The 15,916-nt window shown below is 41.7% G+C and overlaps 2 protein-coding genes and 2 pseudogenes across 2 annotated transcripts in view; all 4 read right to left on the reverse strand.

The window, feature by feature from the left end:
* Positions 1-1,478: 1,478 nt before the first annotated feature.
* On the reverse strand, positions 1,479-2,815 carry LOC144521563 (mucin-5AC-like). Its single transcript, XM_078256123.1, has 2 exons — positions 1,761-2,815; positions 1,479-1,584 (listed from the first exon to the last, which is right to left on the reverse strand). The coding sequence occupies exons 1-2, from the start codon at positions 2,813-2,815 to the stop codon at positions 1,479-1,481; spliced, it is 1,161 nt and encodes a 386-aa protein (XP_078112249.1).
* Positions 2,816-2,927: 112 nt separating this feature from the next.
* LOC144521574 (uncharacterized) lies at positions 2,928-6,921 on the reverse strand (annotated as a pseudogene).
* Positions 6,922-6,992: 71 nt separating this feature from the next.
* On the reverse strand, positions 6,993-11,088 carry LOC144521585 (uncharacterized; annotated as a pseudogene).
* A 1,162-nt stretch (positions 11,089-12,250) lies between these two features.
* LOC144521594 (mucin-5B-like) overlaps positions 12,251-15,916 on the reverse strand; it is a 24,999-nt gene continuing 21,333 nt past the window's right edge. The window contains exons 25-27 of the mRNA XM_078256153.1: positions 13,949-14,105; positions 12,649-12,777; positions 12,251-12,405 (exon numbers count right to left, since the gene is read on the reverse strand). Of these exons, the coding sequence (XP_078112279.1) occupies positions 12,251-12,405; positions 12,649-12,777; positions 13,949-14,105 (441 nt within the window). The remainder of the gene's footprint in view (positions 12,406-12,648; positions 12,778-13,948; positions 14,106-15,916) is intronic.

Here is a 15,916-nt window from a genome sequence, read left to right on the forward strand (position 1 = left end):
CGTAGAAGGTGTAGTGGTTGTTGTAGTTGAAGGTGTTGTAGTTGGAACTGTAGTTGAGGGAGTTGAAGGTGTTGTAGTTGGAACTGTGGTAGAAGGTGTAGTGGTTGTACTAGTAGTTGTAGGTGGCTGAGTTGTTGTTTCGGTTGTCGTAGAAGGTGTAGTAGTTGTCGTAGTTGAAGGTGTTGTAATTGGAACTGTAGTTGAGAGAGTTGAAGATGTTGATGTTGGAAGTGTAGTAGAATTAGCTTGTGTTGGACACCCACAGCATTTAAATTTAATCTCGTAATCAAAACACTCTTGCTGAAGCCCTTGTTGTTTGTTGTAGCATATGAGACCAACATCTTTATTGCAAATCACATTTTGTCCCACCAGTGACATGGAAAGTCCTGGGTAAAGGATAGCTTCACACTGGACTTCTTCAGGAGCTGAGCATATATGATAACCAGCAGAGATTATGTTCTGGATGGATTCATTGTCTCCACCATTAGGGCCTGGTGTGGGCTTGCCATGATTGATCCATTCTGACCACTCACATGTCACATCATGTCCCCCTGGGCAAGGTGTAGATATTGGTGGCTCACTAGTGGTTGGTGTTTCCGTTGTGGTAGATGGTGTAGTGGTTGTCGTAGTTGAAGGTGTTATAGTTGGAACTGTATTTGAGGGAGTTGAAGGTGTTGTAGTTGGAACTGTGGTAGAAGGTGTAGTGGTTGTAGTAGTAGTTGTAGGTGGCTGAGTTGTTGTTTCGGTTGTCGTAGAAGGTGTAGTAGTTGTCGTAGTTGAAGGTGTTGTAGTTGGAACTGTAGTTGAGGGAGTTGAAGGTGTTGTAGTTGGAAGTGTAGTAGAAGGTGTAGTGGTTGTACTAGTAGTTGTAGGTGGCTGAGTTGTTGTTTCGGTTGTCGTAGAAGGTGTAGTGGTTGTCGTAGTTGAAGGTGTTATAGTTGGAACTGTATTTGAGGGAGTTGAAGGTGTTGTAGTTGGAACTGTGGTAGAAGGTGTAGTGGTTGTAGTAGTAGTTGTAGGTGGCTGAGTTGTTGTTTCGGTTGTCGTAGAAGGTGTAGTAGTTGTCGTGGTTGAAGGTGTTGTAATTGGAACTGTAGTTGAGAGAGTTGAAGATGTTGATATTGGAAGTGTAGTAGAATTAGCTTGTGTTGGACACCCACAGCATTTAAATTTAATCTCATAATCAAAACACTCTTGCTGAAGCCCTTGTTGTTTGTTGTAGCATATGAGACCAACATCTTTATTGCAAATCACATTTTGTCCCACCAGTGACATGGAAAGTCCTGGGTAAAGGATAGCTTCACACTGGACTTCTTCAGGAGCTGAGCATATATGATAACCAGCAGAGATTATGTTCTGGATGGATTCATTGTCTCCACCATTAGGGACCTGGTGTGGGCTTGCCATGATTGATCCATTCTGACCACTCACATGTCACATCATGTCCCCCTGGGCAAGGTGTAGATATTGGTGGCTCACTAGTGGTTGGTGTTTCCATTGTGGTAGATGGTGTAGTGGTTGTCGTAGTTGAAGGTGTTATAGTTGGAACTGTATTTGAGGGAGTTGAAGGTGTTGTAGTTGGAACTGTGGTAGAAGGTGTAGTGGTTGTACTAGTAGTTGTAGGTGGCTGAGTTGTTGTTTCGGTTGTCGTAGAAGGTGTGGTAGTTGTCGTAGTTGAAGGTGTTGTAATTGGAACTGTAGTTGAGAGAGTTGAAGATGTTGATATTGGAAGTGTAGTAGAATTAGCTTGTGTTGGACACCCACAGCATTTAAATTTAATCTCGTAATCAAAACACTCTTGCTGAAGCCCTTGTTGTTTGTTGTAGCATATGAGACCAACATCTTTATTGCAAATCACATTTTGTCCCACCAGTGACATGGAAAGTCCTGGGTAAAGGATAGATTCACACTGGACTTCTTCAGGAGCTGAGCATATATGATAACCAGCAGAGATTATGTTCTGGATGGATTCATTGTCTCCACCATTAGGGCCTGGTGTGGGCTTGCCATGATTGATCCATTCTGACCACTCACATGTCACATCATGTCCCCCTGGGCAAGGTGTAGATATTGGTGGCTCACTAGTGGTTGGTGTTTCCGTTGTGGTAGATGGTGTAGTGGTTGTCGTAGTTGAAGGTGTTGTAGTTGGAACTGTGATAGAAGGTGTAGTGGTTGTACTAGTAGTTGTAGGTGGCTGAGTTGTTGTTTGGGTTGTCGTAGAAGGTGTAGTGGTTGTCGTAGTTGAAGGTGTTGTAGTTGGAACTGTAGTTGAGGGAGTTGAAGGTGTTGTAGTTGGAACTGTGGTAGAAGGTGTAGTGGTTGTACTAGTAGTTGTAGGTGGCTGAGTTGTTGTTTCGGTTGTCGTAGAAGGTGTTGTAGTTGTCGTAGTTGAAGGTGTTGTAATTGGAACTGTAGTTGAGAGAGTTGAAGATGTTGATGTTGGAAGTGTAGTAGAATTAGCTTGTGTTGGACACCCACAGCATTTAAATTTAATCTCGTAATCAAAACACTCTTGCTGAAGCCCTTGTTGTTTGTTGTAGCATATGAGACCAACATCTTTATTGCAAATCACATTTTGTCCCACCAGTGACATGGAAAGTCCTGGGTAAAGGATAGCTTCACACTGGACTTCTTCAGGAGCTGAGCATATATGATAACCAGCAGAGATTATGTTCTGGATGGATTCATTGTCTCCACCATTAGGACCTGGTGTGGGCTTGCCATGATTGATCCATTCTGACCACTCACATGTCACATCATGTCCCCCTGGGCAAGGTGTAGATATTGGTGGCTCACTAGTGGTTGGTGTTTCCATTGTGGTAGATGGTGTAGTGGTTGTCGTAGTTGAAGGTGTTGTAGTTGGAACTGTAGTTGAGGGAGTTGAAGGTGTTGTAGTTGGAACTGTGGTAGAAGGTGTAGTGGTTGTACTAGTAGTTGTATGTGGCTGAGTTGTTGTTTCTGTTGTCGTAGAAGGTGTAGTGGTTGTCGTAGTTGAAGGTGTTGTAGTTGGAACTGTAGTTGAGGGAGTTGAAGGTGTTGTAGTTGGAACTGTGGTAGAAGGTGTAGTGGTTGTACTAGTAGTTGTAGGTGGCTGAGTTGTTGTTTCGGTTGTCGTAGAAGGTGTAGTGGTTGTCGTAGTTGAAGGTGTTGTAGTTGGAACTGTAGTTGAGGGAGTTGAAGGTGTTGTAGTTGGAACTGTGGTAGAAGGTGTAGTGGTTGTACTAGTAGTTGTAGGTGGCTGAGTTGTTGTTTCGGGTTGTCGTAGAAGGTGTAGTAGTTGTCGTAGTTGAAGGTGTTGTAATTGGAACTGTAGTTGAGAGAGTTGAAGATGTTGATGTTGGAAGTGTAGTAGAATTAGCTTGTGTTGGACACCCACAGCATTTAAATTTAATCTCGTAATCAAAACACTCTTGCTGAAGCCCTTGTTGTTTGTTGTAGCATATGAGACCAACATCTTTATTGCAAATCACATTTTGTCCCACCAGTGACATGGAAAGTCCTGGGTAAAGGATAGCTTCACACTGGACTTCTTCAGGAGCTGAGCATATATGATAACCAGCAGAGATTATGTTCTGGATGGATTCATTGTCTCCACCATTAGGACCTGGTGTGGGCTTGCCATGATTGATCCATTCTGACCACTCACATGTCACATCATGTCCCCCTGGGCAAGGTGTAGATATTGGTGGCTCACTAGTGGTTGGTGTTTCCATTGTGGTAGATGGTGTAGTGGTTGTCGTAGTTGAAGGTGTTGTAGTTGGAACTGTAGTTGAGGGAGTTGAAGGTGTTGTAGTTGGAACTGTGGTAGAAGGTGTAGTGGTTGTACTAGTAGTTGTATGTGGCTGAGTTGTTGTTTCTGTTGTCGTAGAAGGTGTAGTGGTTGTCGTAGTTGAAGGTGTTGTAGTTGGAACTGTAGTTGAGGGAGTTGAAGGTGTTGTAGTTGGAACTGTGGTAGAAGGTGTAGTGGTTGTACTAGTAGTTGTAGGTGGCTGAGTTGTTGTTTCGGTTGTCGTAGAAGGTGTAGTGGTTGTCGTAGTTGAAGGTGTTGTAGTTGGAACTGTAGTTGAGGGAGTTGAAAGGTGTTGTAGTTGGAACTGTGGTAGAAGGTGTAGTGGTTGTACTAGTAGTTGTAGGTGGCTGAGTTGTTGTTTCGGTTGTCGTAGAAGGTGTAGTAGTTGTCGTAGTTGAAGGTGTTGTAATTGGAACTGTAGTTGAGAGAGTTGAAGATGTTGATGTTGGAAGTGTAGTAGAATTAGCTTGTGTTGGACACCCACAGCATTTAAATTTAATCTCGTAATCAAAACACTCTTGCTGAAGCCCTTGTTGTTTGTTGTAGCATATGAGACCAACATCTTTATTGCAAATCACATTTTGTCCCACCAGTGACATGGAAAGTCCTGGGTAAAGGATAGCTTCACACTGGACTTCTTCAGGAGCTGAGCATATATGATAACCAGCAGAGATTATGTTCTGGATGGATTCATTGTCTCCACCATTAGGGCCTGGTGTGGGCTTGCCATGATTGATCCATTCTGACCACTCACATGTCACATCATGTCCCCCTGGGCAAGGTGTAGATATTGGTGGCTCACTAGTGGTTGGTGTTTCCGTTGTGGTAGATGGTGTAGTGGTTGTCGTAGTTGAAGGTGTTGTAGTTGGAACTGTAGTTGAGGGAGTTGAAGGTGTTGTAGTTGGAACTGTGGTAGAAGGTGTAGTGGTTGTACTAGTAGTTGTAGGTGGCTGAGTTGTTGTTTCGGCTGTCGTAGAAGGTGTAGTGGCTGTCGTAGTTGAAGGTGTTGTAGTTGGAACTGTAGTTGAGGGAGTTGAAAGGTGTTGTAGTTGGAACTGTGGTAGAAGGTGTAGTGGTTGTACTAGTAGTTGTAGGTGGCTGAGTTGTTGTTTCGGGTTGTCGTAGAAGGCGTAGTAGTTGTCTGTAGTTGAAGGTGTTGTAATTGGAACTGTAGTTGAGAGAGTTGAAGATGTTGATGTTGGAAGTGTAGTAGAATTAGCTTGTGTTGGACACCCACAGCATTTAAATTTAATCTCGTAATCAAAACACTCTTGCTGAAGCCCTTGTTGTTTGTTGTAGCATATGAGACCAACATCTTTATTGCAAATCACATTTTGTCCCACCAGTGACATGGAAAGTCCTGGGTAAAGGATAGCTTCACACTGGACTTCTTCAGGAGCTGAGCATATATGATAACCAGCAGAGATTATGTTCTGGATGGATTCATTGTCTCCACCATTAGGGACCTGGTGTGGGCTTGCCATGATTGATCCATTCTGACCACTCACATGTCACATCATGTCCCCCTGGGCAAGGTGTAGATATTGGTGGCTCACTAGTGGTTGGTGTTTCCATTGTGGTAGATGGTGTAGTGGTTGTCATAGTTGAAGGTGTTGTAGTTGGAACTGTAGTTGAGGGAGTTGAAGGTGTTGTAGTTGGAACTGTGGTAGAAGGTGTAGTGGTTGTACTAGTAGTTGTATGTGGCTGAGTTGTTGTTTCTGTTGTCGTAGAAGGTGTAGTGGTTGTCGTAGTTGAAGGTGTTGTAGTTGGAACTGTAGTTGAGGGAGTTGAAGGTGTTGTAGTTGGAACTGTTGTAGAAGGTGTAGTGGTTGTACTAGTAGTTGTAGGTGGCTGAGTTGTTGTTTCGGTTGTCGTAGAAGGTGTAGTGGTTGTCGTAGTTGAAGGTGTTGTAGTTGGAACTGTAGTTGAGGGAGTTGAAAGTGTTGTAGTTGGAACTGTGGTAGAAGGTGTAGTGGTTGTACTAGTAGTTGTACGTGGCTGAGTTGTTGTTTCGGTTGTCGTAGAAGGTGTAGTAGTTGTCGTAGTTGAAGGTGTTGTAATTGGAACTGTAGTTGAGAGAGTTGAAGATGTTGATGTTGGAAGTGTAGTAGAATTAGCTTGTGTTGGACACCCACAGCATTTAAATTTAATCTCGTAATCAAAACACTCTTGCTGAAGCCCTTGTTGTTTGTTGTAGCATATGAGACCAACATCTTTATTGCAAATCACATTTTGCCCCACCAGTGACATGGAAAGTCCTGGGTAAAGGATAGCTTCACACTGGACTTCTTCAGGAGCTGAGCATATATGATAACCAGCAGAGATTATGTTCTGGATGGATTCATTGTCTCCACCATTAGGACCTGGTGTGGGCTTGCCATGATTGATCCATTCTGACCACTCACATGTCACATCATGTCCCCTGGGCAAGGTGTAGATATTGGTGGCTCACTAGTGGTTGGTGTTTCCATTGTGGTAGATGGTGTAGTGGTTGTCGTAGTTGAAGGTGTTGTAGTTGGAACTGTAGTTGAGGGAGTTGAAGGTGTTGTAGTTGGAACTGTGGTAGAAGGTGTAGTGGTTGTACTAGTAGTTGTAGGTGGCTGAGTTGTTGTTTCGGTTGTCGTAGAAGGTGTAGTGGTTGTCGTAGTTGAAGGTGTTGTAGTTGGAACTGTAGTTGAGGGAGTTGAAGGTGTTGTAGTTGGAACTGTGGTAGAAGGTGTAGTGGTTGTACTAGTAGTTGTAGGTGGCTGAGTTGTTGTTTCGGTTGTCGTAGAAGGTGTAGTAGTTGTCGTGGTTGAAGGTGTTGTAATAGGAACTGTAGTTGAGAGAGTTGAAGATGTTGATGTTGGAAGTGTAGTAGAATTAGCTTGTGTTGGACACCCACAGCATTTAAATTTAATCTCGTAATCAAAACACTCTTGCTGAAGCCCTTGTTGTTTGTTGTAGCATATGAGACCAACATCTTTATTGCAAATCACATTTTGTCCCACCAGTGACATGGAAAGTCCTGGGTAAAGGATAGCTTCACACTGGACTTCTTCAGGAGCTGAGCATATATGATAACCAGCAGAGATTATGTTCTGGATGGATTCATTGTCTCCACCATTAGGGACCTGGTGTGGGCTTGCCATGATTGATCCATTCTGACCACTCACATGTCACATCATGTCCCCCTGGGCAAGGTGTAGATATTGGTGGCTCACTAGTGGTTGGTGTTTCCATTGTGGTAGATGGTGTAGTGGTTGTCGTAGTTGAAGGTGTTGTAGTTGGAACTGTAGTTGAGGGAGTTGAAGGTGTTGTAGTTGGAACTGTGGTAGAAGGTGTAGTGGTTGTACTAGTAGTTGTATGTGGCTGAGTTGTTGTTTCTGTTGTCGTAGAAGGTGTAGTGGTTGTCGTAGTTGAAGGTGTTGTAGTTGGAACTGTAGTTGAGGGAGTTGAAGGTGTTGTAGTTGGAACTGTTTGTAGAAGGTGTAGTGGTTGTACTAGTAGTTGTAGGTGGCTGAGTTGTTGTTTCGGTTGTCGTAGAAGGTGTAGTGGTTGTCGTAGTTGAAGGTGTTGTAGTTGGAACTGTAGTTGAGGGAGTTGAAAGTGTTGTAGTTGGAACTGTGGTAGAAGGTGTAGTGGTTGTACTAGTAGTTGTAGGTGGCTGAGTTGTTGTTTCGGTTGTATGTAGAAGGTGTAGTAGTTGTCGTAGTTGAAGGTGTTGTAATTGGAACTGTAGTTGAGAGAGTTGAAGATGTTGATGTTGGAAGTGTAGTAGAATTAGCTTGTGTTGGACACCCACAGCATTTAAATTTAATCTCGTAATCAAAACACTCTTGCTGAAGCCCTTGTTGTTTGTTGTAGCATATGAGACCAACATCTTTATTGCAAATCACATTTTGTCCCCACCAGTGACATGGAAAGTCCTGGGTAAAGGATAGCTTCACACTGGACTTCTTCAGGAGCTGAGCATATATGATAACCAGCAGAGATTATGTTCTGGATGGATTCATTGTCTCCACCATTAGGGACCTGGTGTGGGCTTGCCATGATTGATCCATTCTGACCACTCACATGTCACATCATGTCCCCCTGGGCAAGGTGTAGATATTGGTGGCTCACTAGTGGTTGGTGTTTCCATTGTGGTAGATGGTGTAGTGGTTGTCGTAGTTGAAGGTGTTGTAGTTGGAACTGTAGTTGAGGGAGTTGAAGGTGTTGTAGTTGGAACTGTGGTAGAAGGTGTAGTGGTTGTACTAGTAGTTGTAGGTGGCTGAGTTGTTGTTTCGGTTGTCGTAGAAGGTGTAGTGGTTGTCGTAGTTGAAGGTGTTGTAGTTGGAACTGTAGTTGAGGGAGTTGAAGGTGTTGTAGTTGGAACTGTGGTAGAAGGTGTAGTGGTTGTACTAGTAGTTGTAGGTGGCTGAGTTGTTGTTTCGGTTGTCGTAGAAGGTGTAGTAGTTGTCTGTAGTTGAAGGTGTTGTAATTGGAACTGTAGTTGAGAGAGTTGAAGATGTTGATGTTGGAAGTGTAGTAGAATTAGCTTGTGTTGGACACCCACAGCATTTAAATTTAATCTCGTAATCAAAACACTCTTGCTGAAGCCCTTGTTGTTTGTTGTAGCATATGAGACCAACATCTTTATTGCAAATCACATTTTGTCCCACCAGTGACATGGAAAGTCCTGGGTAAAGGATAGCTTCACACTGGACTTCTTCAGGAGCTGAGCATATATGATAACCAGCAGAGATTATGTTCTGGATGGATTCATTGTCTCCACCATTAGGGCCTGGTGTGGGCTTGCCATGATTGATCCATTCTGACCACTCACATGTCACATCATGTCCCCCTGGGCAAGGTGTAGATATTGGTGGCTCACTAGTGGTTGGTGTTTCCGTTGTGGTAGATGGTGTAGTGGTTGTCGTAGTTGAAGGTGTTGTAGTTGGAACTGTAGTTGAGGGAGTTGAAGGTGTTGTAGTTGGAACTGTGGTAGAAGGTGTAGTGGTTGTACTAGTAGTTGTAGGTGGCTGAGTTGTTGTTTCGGTTGTCGTAGAAGGTGTAGTGGTTGTCGTAGTTGAAGGTGTTGTAGTTGGAACTGTAGTTGAGGGAGTTGAAGGTGTTGTAGTTGGAACTGTGGTAGAAGGTGTAGTGGTTGTACTAGTAGTTGTAGGTGGCTGAGATGTTGTTTCAGTTGTGGTAGAAAGTGCAGTGGTTGTCGTAGTTGAAGGTGTTATAGTTGGAACTGTAGTTTGAGGGAGTTGAAGGTGTTGTAGTTGGAACTGTGGTAGAAGGTGTAGTGGTTGTACTAGTAGTTGTAGGTGGCTGAGTTGTTGTTTCGGTTGTCGTAGAAGGTGTAGTGGTTGTCGTAGTTGAAGGTGTTGTAGTTGGAACTGTAGTTGAGGGAGTTGAAGGTGTTGTAGTTGGAACTGTAGTAGAAGGTGTAGTGGTTGTAGTAGTAGCTGTGGTAGCAGAGGTGTAGTGGTTGTACTAGTAGTTGTAGGTGGCTGAGATGTTGTTTCAGTTGTGTAGTAGAAGGTGTAGTGGTTGTTGTAGTTGAAGGTGTTGTAGTTTTGGTAAAGTGTAGTTGTAGAAGAGTTTGAGTCAGTATGGTTGATGTGTGGAGGTGTGCTGCACATCACTGTCTTGCAACACTTTAACTTTATTTCATAATCGAAACATATGGGAGGATACTGTAACCTGTTCTCACACAGGAGTCCTTGGTTATTACATGTCACTTTTTGTTGCAATTGATTTAGGGGAGTCAGCGGATAGTGCTTTGCCCGACATTCCACCGCCACTGGATTCTCACAGATGTGAAATCCTTTCTGGATGATGTGTTTGATGGTTTCATTGTCCCCACCTCCATTACCGTATTCAGGATAGTCTGAATTTATCCATTGTGACCAGAAGCATAATGTTTCCTGACAAGGTGTTTCGGTAACATCTTTAGTCGTTGTAGGTATTGAAGGTGTTGTAGAAGGAGTAGGCTCTGTTGGGCATGCACTATAGTCACAACACAGAACTCTGACTTGGTAGTTAAAGCACAAGGCCAGTGGTCCTGACTGGTCTTCATTTCTGCAAGTCAGCCCATTAGCCAGATTACATTCCACCACTTGTCCCACATTTTCAATGGTGGCATTAGGGAATTTCTCAGCTCTGCATTGGATCTGGCTTGGCTTGGCACATATCTTGTGCCCTGCCTCTCTAATCTTTTTGTATGTTTCAGTGTCTCCACCTGGAGTTCCCAGTGTAGGGAAGCTGGTATCATACCATGGCGACCAATTACAAGGATTACATGGGACTGGGACTGTGTGTGGCTCTGTGGACACACATAATATATGTGTTGGTTATGTGGTGAATCTTACATAATACAGCTTACTATGTATTCACTTTCCAAAATGAATACCTTGCACATACCTTGTGTGGTTGATGAAAAAACAAAGGTGGTTGTAGACTGGCTAGCTATAGTAGTGTTGCAATGGACACATGTGTTGTCGGTGTGGATACTGGGCATCTATGTGAACTGCGGTCAATGGTTCCATTATTTCCACACACTGCTGTGATGCAGTTACCATGTCCATCTGTTGTGTTATAAATTACATTGCCAGGAGGATGTTGTTTCCATTATATGTGCAAGTACAGGCTGTAAAAAGAAGAGATGTATTGTTAACATATTAACCTAACATAGGTATATATTTTTACAACCAACAATTTCTCCAAATATTTGCATACCTTGGGCATCATACTGACATCGGATAGTCATTGAACTGCATGTACTTCAAGAAAAGAAAACATGAAATATATGTCAGTTTTGATTTGTTTTATTTAACTTACCACAAATAACCTTGACTGGGACTGGGATGTAATGTAGACCTACCATGTTTGACAGTTTTCAATTGTTGGCACTTTGTCATTATTATTGTAGTGTTTCCCCTCTTTATCGTAGCAGCCACATTGTTCTTTTTAACACATGTCATTGTATCCTCATCAAAGTATGGCTGAGCAGGAGGACATTTTGGATGGAGCGTAGTAAATGAGCGAAGCTGTTTATACAATGCAAGAAATCAGTTATTTGACTTGTCGGCGTGGTGCCACCAGTTATATAGGTTTTTGTGATGCTGGCATTGATATTGATATTATTCGTCAATTTAATAAACACAACTTTAATACAGCCAATGTACAGAAAAAGCAGTATGACGTGCATGATTGAATTTAATGTGATTGTAGGTTCTGGTCGAGTTCTGCACGTATCATGTTGTACCTTCTAGAGAGGCATCTGTGGCGAACAGCTGCCGGAGGGGTTCTCTGAGTTTCTCATACATGGAGTCCGCATGGCATGTAGTGCCATTCACATTCCCAGCATTGTGTAATTCACAGAAGATAGCTAGGAAAAGAAAATACTTAGTCTGGACGCATTCCAGACTGGATCATTCAGATCCATTCATGATTTTTGAACATGTGATTGTTCACCAGCCTTTATTACCGTATGACTAGGCTGAAATTTATCCGTGACGAGAAGCATAATGTTTCCTGACAAGGTGTTTCGGTAACATCTTTAGTCGTTGTAGGTATTGAAGGTGTTGTAGAAGGAGTAGGCTCTGTTGGGCATGCACTATAGTCACAACACAGAACTCTGACTTGGTAGTTAAAGCACAAGGCCAGTGGTCCTGACTGGTCTTCATTTCTGCAAGTCAGCCCATTAGCCAGATTACATTCCACCACTTGTCCCACATTTTCAATGGTGGCATTAGGGAATTTCTCAGCTCTGCATTGGATCTGGCTTGGCTTGGCACATATCTTGTGCCCTGCCTCTCTAATCTTTTTGTATGTTTCAGTGTCTCCACCTGGAGTTCCCAGTGTAGGGAAGCTGGTATCATACCATGGCGACCAATTACAAGGATTACATGGGACTGGGACTGTGTGTGGCTCTGTGGACACACATAATATATGTGTTGGTTATGTGGTGAATCTTACATAATACAGCTTACTATGTATTCACTTTCCAAAATGAATACCTTGCACATACCTTGTGTGGTTGATGAAAAAACAAAGGTGGTTGTAGACTGGCTAGCTATAGTAGTGGTTGCAATGGACACATGTGTTGTCGGTGTGGATACTGGGCATCTATGTGAACTGCGGTCAATGGTTCCATTATTTCCACACACTGCTGTGATGCAGTTACCATGTCCATCTGTTGTGTTATAAATTACATTGCCAGGAGGATATTTGTTTCCATTATATGTGCAAGTACAGGCTGTAAAAAGAAGAGATGTATTGTTAACATATTAACCTAACATAGGTATATATTTTTACAACCAACAATCTCTCCAAATATTTGCATACCTTGGGCATCATACTGACATCGGATAGTCATTGAACTGCATGTACTTCAAGAAAGAAAACATGAAATATATGTCAGTTTTGATTTGTTTTATTTTAACTTACCACAAATAACCTTGACTGGGACTGGGATGTAATGTAGACCTACCATGTTTGACAGTTTTCAATTGTTGGCACTTTGTCATTATTATTGTAGTGTTTCCCCTCTTTATCGTAGCAGCCACATTGTTCTTTTAACACACATGTCATTGTATCCTCATCAAAGTATGGCTGAGCAGGAGGACATTTTGGATAGCAACCTAATTAAAAAGCAAACGGCTGTTTATACAATGCAAGAAATCAGTTATTTGACTTGTCGGCGTTATTGCCACCAGTTAAAATAGTTTTTGTGATCACCTGGCATTGATATTGATATTATTCGTCAATTTAATAAACACAACTTTAATACAGCCAATGTAAAAAAAAAAGACAATTGACGTGCATCAATTGAATTTAATGTGATTGTAGGTTAGGTCAAGTTATGAAAACTTATCATGTTGTACCTTCTAGAGGAGGCATCTGTGGCGAACAGCTGCCGGAGGGGTTCCTGCAGGTTTTCATACATGGAGATCCGCATGGCATGTAGTGCCATTCACATTCACCAGGGGTATTGTAGTAATCACAGAAGATAGCTAGGAAAAGAAAATACTTAGTATAGACACATTCCAGACTGGATTATTCAGATCCATTCATGATTTTTGAACATGTGATTGTTCATAGCCTTTTTTACCTTTATACTAGGCAGACATGGTACATTGGCCTGAAACCAGAGCATTGCAATACTCCATCATTATCTATTTAAATTGTATCTTTCTTGGAAATTGGTTAAAATAAAGTGGCCTGTGGTGTCTGATGGAAAGCCTTTAACCTTTAGGTATCCACTGCCCTAGTTTTAAATGAAAATGATCAGCTTGATAATCCCTTTTGAAAAAGTGTTTTTTCAGACCGGCCCTTAGAGGGCATGGACATGCTTGACAAAGCAGTTGAGCGCCAATACCCTATTACCAAGAGCAGTGCATGGCAGCCCCCTTCAGGGCTTTTATAGATGACTGCACAGTGAGCAAAACATCAGTGAACCACCCAATCACAGCCTGGATGGGGTGGAACATTAAAAAAGGTTGATGTGATGTAGCAAACTTTCAAAAATATTGAACTCATTGTTAGATGCTAATGGTGATGATTATTGATAAGTGTCCATTTTCAATCCCATTCTGTCCCTGGCTGTGTTAAATGCTGCTGAAAATAATTAAGAATTTACCCAAATAGTTTTTTTTAAGATGAATTTATAGAGACTTTAGCTGAATATCATATTGTTTTCTCAGTAATATACAGCATGTAACATTTTGCTAAGAAAATGATATAGTAATCATAAAATCCTTTAACGTTATTGATCCTGTGAAGTTTTTCTTCAGTTAGCGGTAAACACTTGAGAACAATTATCTCTGAATGATTAGTCTGAAACCCCTTGTAGATGGGAGTAAATTGCATGATAAATGTGTCTTATTCTTCAGTTCTTACACAATAGTAGTTCTCAGAACTTTGATAAATATTGGTCCCAGATCTCAAAATGAATCAACAGCATTTAAGATTCCGTCTTTAAAAGGCCTAGGGCAGAAATATAGCTATTACTGATGATGACAAGTGGTTATAATTGATTGAAGTTATTGATACAAGCTATTACAGATTTGATATTATCGCGATATTACATTACTGACTAGCTACAAAATTGGATAGTTTTGCTTGCTACTTGATGCAACCCTGTTAAACTTGTCTTTCTTTATCTTAAAAATCTTTGTTACTTACGACAAATCTTTGGGGTTCTCCATCGTATACAGGCGCCAGCTTGATTACAGGATTCAGCATAAGCGGCCACAGCGGTGCAGAAACACTCGCAGTCTCCACCCGTGTCACAAGCACAGGAGTCAAATACACATGCGTCATAGTATGGAGCAGGATCCACCTAAGACCAGTGTAGGAGTATACACTAATACGTTATAAACAGGTATGAAAGAGCAGAAAAGGCACTGCTGCACTTACATCTAAGAGTCAAAAACATGCTTTTTTTTTTTACTCCACTACATTTATCCAACAGTTACTAATTACTCTACTATAATTAACTATATCAACATTTTAGTACAGGACATGTGGACATTATAGAGAATATTGTCAGAGATTAAACCATGCAACAGTATATAAAATAGTTCCTCATCACATTAGACAGCATAAATGTTAATGCATTGCAAATAATTATCAAATTATATACAGTAATATATAATAACACTGAAAGGGGGCATGATAAATGATTTTGAATGCAGTGCATTTTCTTGTGATAGAGTATTTCTACAATGTGGCATTACTCCTTTAACTTTAAGAGTCTTTTTCTTTCTTTTTTTCAAGTTGGACCCTATTATTAGTTTAACATGGTCTCCACTTCAACAACAACCTACAATGGAGTGGCAGGGAGAGAAGACGTCACTCTGGATAATGCTGCACTGTTTCTGGGCCCACGCCTGTCTGTATGGGTTGGCTGTGCAGGGGCTGGTGATGCTGTGAGCATCGGGGCAGCTTGGTGAATCCTTCCAGCTGTTTCCAAACACCAGTGGATTGACCACCACAGCATGGCACCTTGTGGTGAAGTCATTATTTGCATTGTCATCATAGTTGCCACACAGCCCACACACAGAACCCTGAAAAAGTAGAGTTCCTTACATTATGTTGGTCAACTTCAATATCAAAACAAAGATTGTCTTTTGTTGTCTGAACAGATCAATTGTAGTCACCTCCTTTCACAATTGGCAGTGTTACCTTGTATTTTGGGCTGAGCTTGATGAACAAGGTGGTCTTCTTGTCCCACATGAAAATGAGTCCATTGTTGGCTTCAATTACCAGGTAGATGCCCATAGTGCTGTAACTGAATGGAACTGTTTCTTCATTTCCACTTGAAAGCAGCTGGTAGCTTTCCTCTGCTAGAATCAGTTCTGCACTCTAAAAAATGAACAAAAATGTATTGTTTGTTAATTTTATACATCATTTCATAACATCTCAGGAAACTGAAGTTGTTTTTTGAAACATTTTATATTGACTGTTTACCCCCCAGGAAGATCTTGATGGTCTTGGAGCAGGTGGTTCCTGTGGTTCCACAGGGAACATTCTCAGTGTAGATGGGAGTAGACTGATGATAAATGGTCTTTATTCTTTCAGTTCTACACATAGTAGTTCTCAGAACTTGATAAATATTGTCCCAGATTCAAAATGAATCAACAGCATTTAAGATTCCGTCTTAAAGGCCTAGGCAGAAATATACTATTACTGATGATGACAAATGGTTATAATTGATTGAAGATATTGATACAAGCTATTACAGATTTGATATTATCGCGATATTACATTACTGACTAGCTACGAAAAATTGATAGTTTTGCTTGTTACTTGATGCAACCCTGTTAAACTTGTCTTTTCTTTATCTTAAAAAAGTATCTTGTTACTTACGCACAAATCTTTAGTTCTCCATCGTATACAGGCGCCAGCTTGATTACAGGATTCAGCATAAGCGGCCACAGCGGTGCAGAACACTCGCAGCTCCCACCGTCGCTGCAGCACAGAGTCAACATATTACATGCCATAGTGATGGAGCAGATCCACCTGAACCATGCGTAGGGAGTATAGCACCATCATGCGATAAAACAGATATGAAAAGAGCAGAAAGGCACTGCCGCATTTCACATCTAAGAGTCATACATGCTTTTTCACTCCACACATTTATCCAACAGC

This window comes from Sander vitreus, chromosome 1 (genome assembly GCF_031162955.1).
Source record: "Sander vitreus isolate 19-12246 chromosome 1, sanVit1, whole genome shotgun sequence".
NCBI lineage: Eukaryota > Metazoa > Chordata > Actinopteri > Perciformes > Percidae > Sander > Sander vitreus.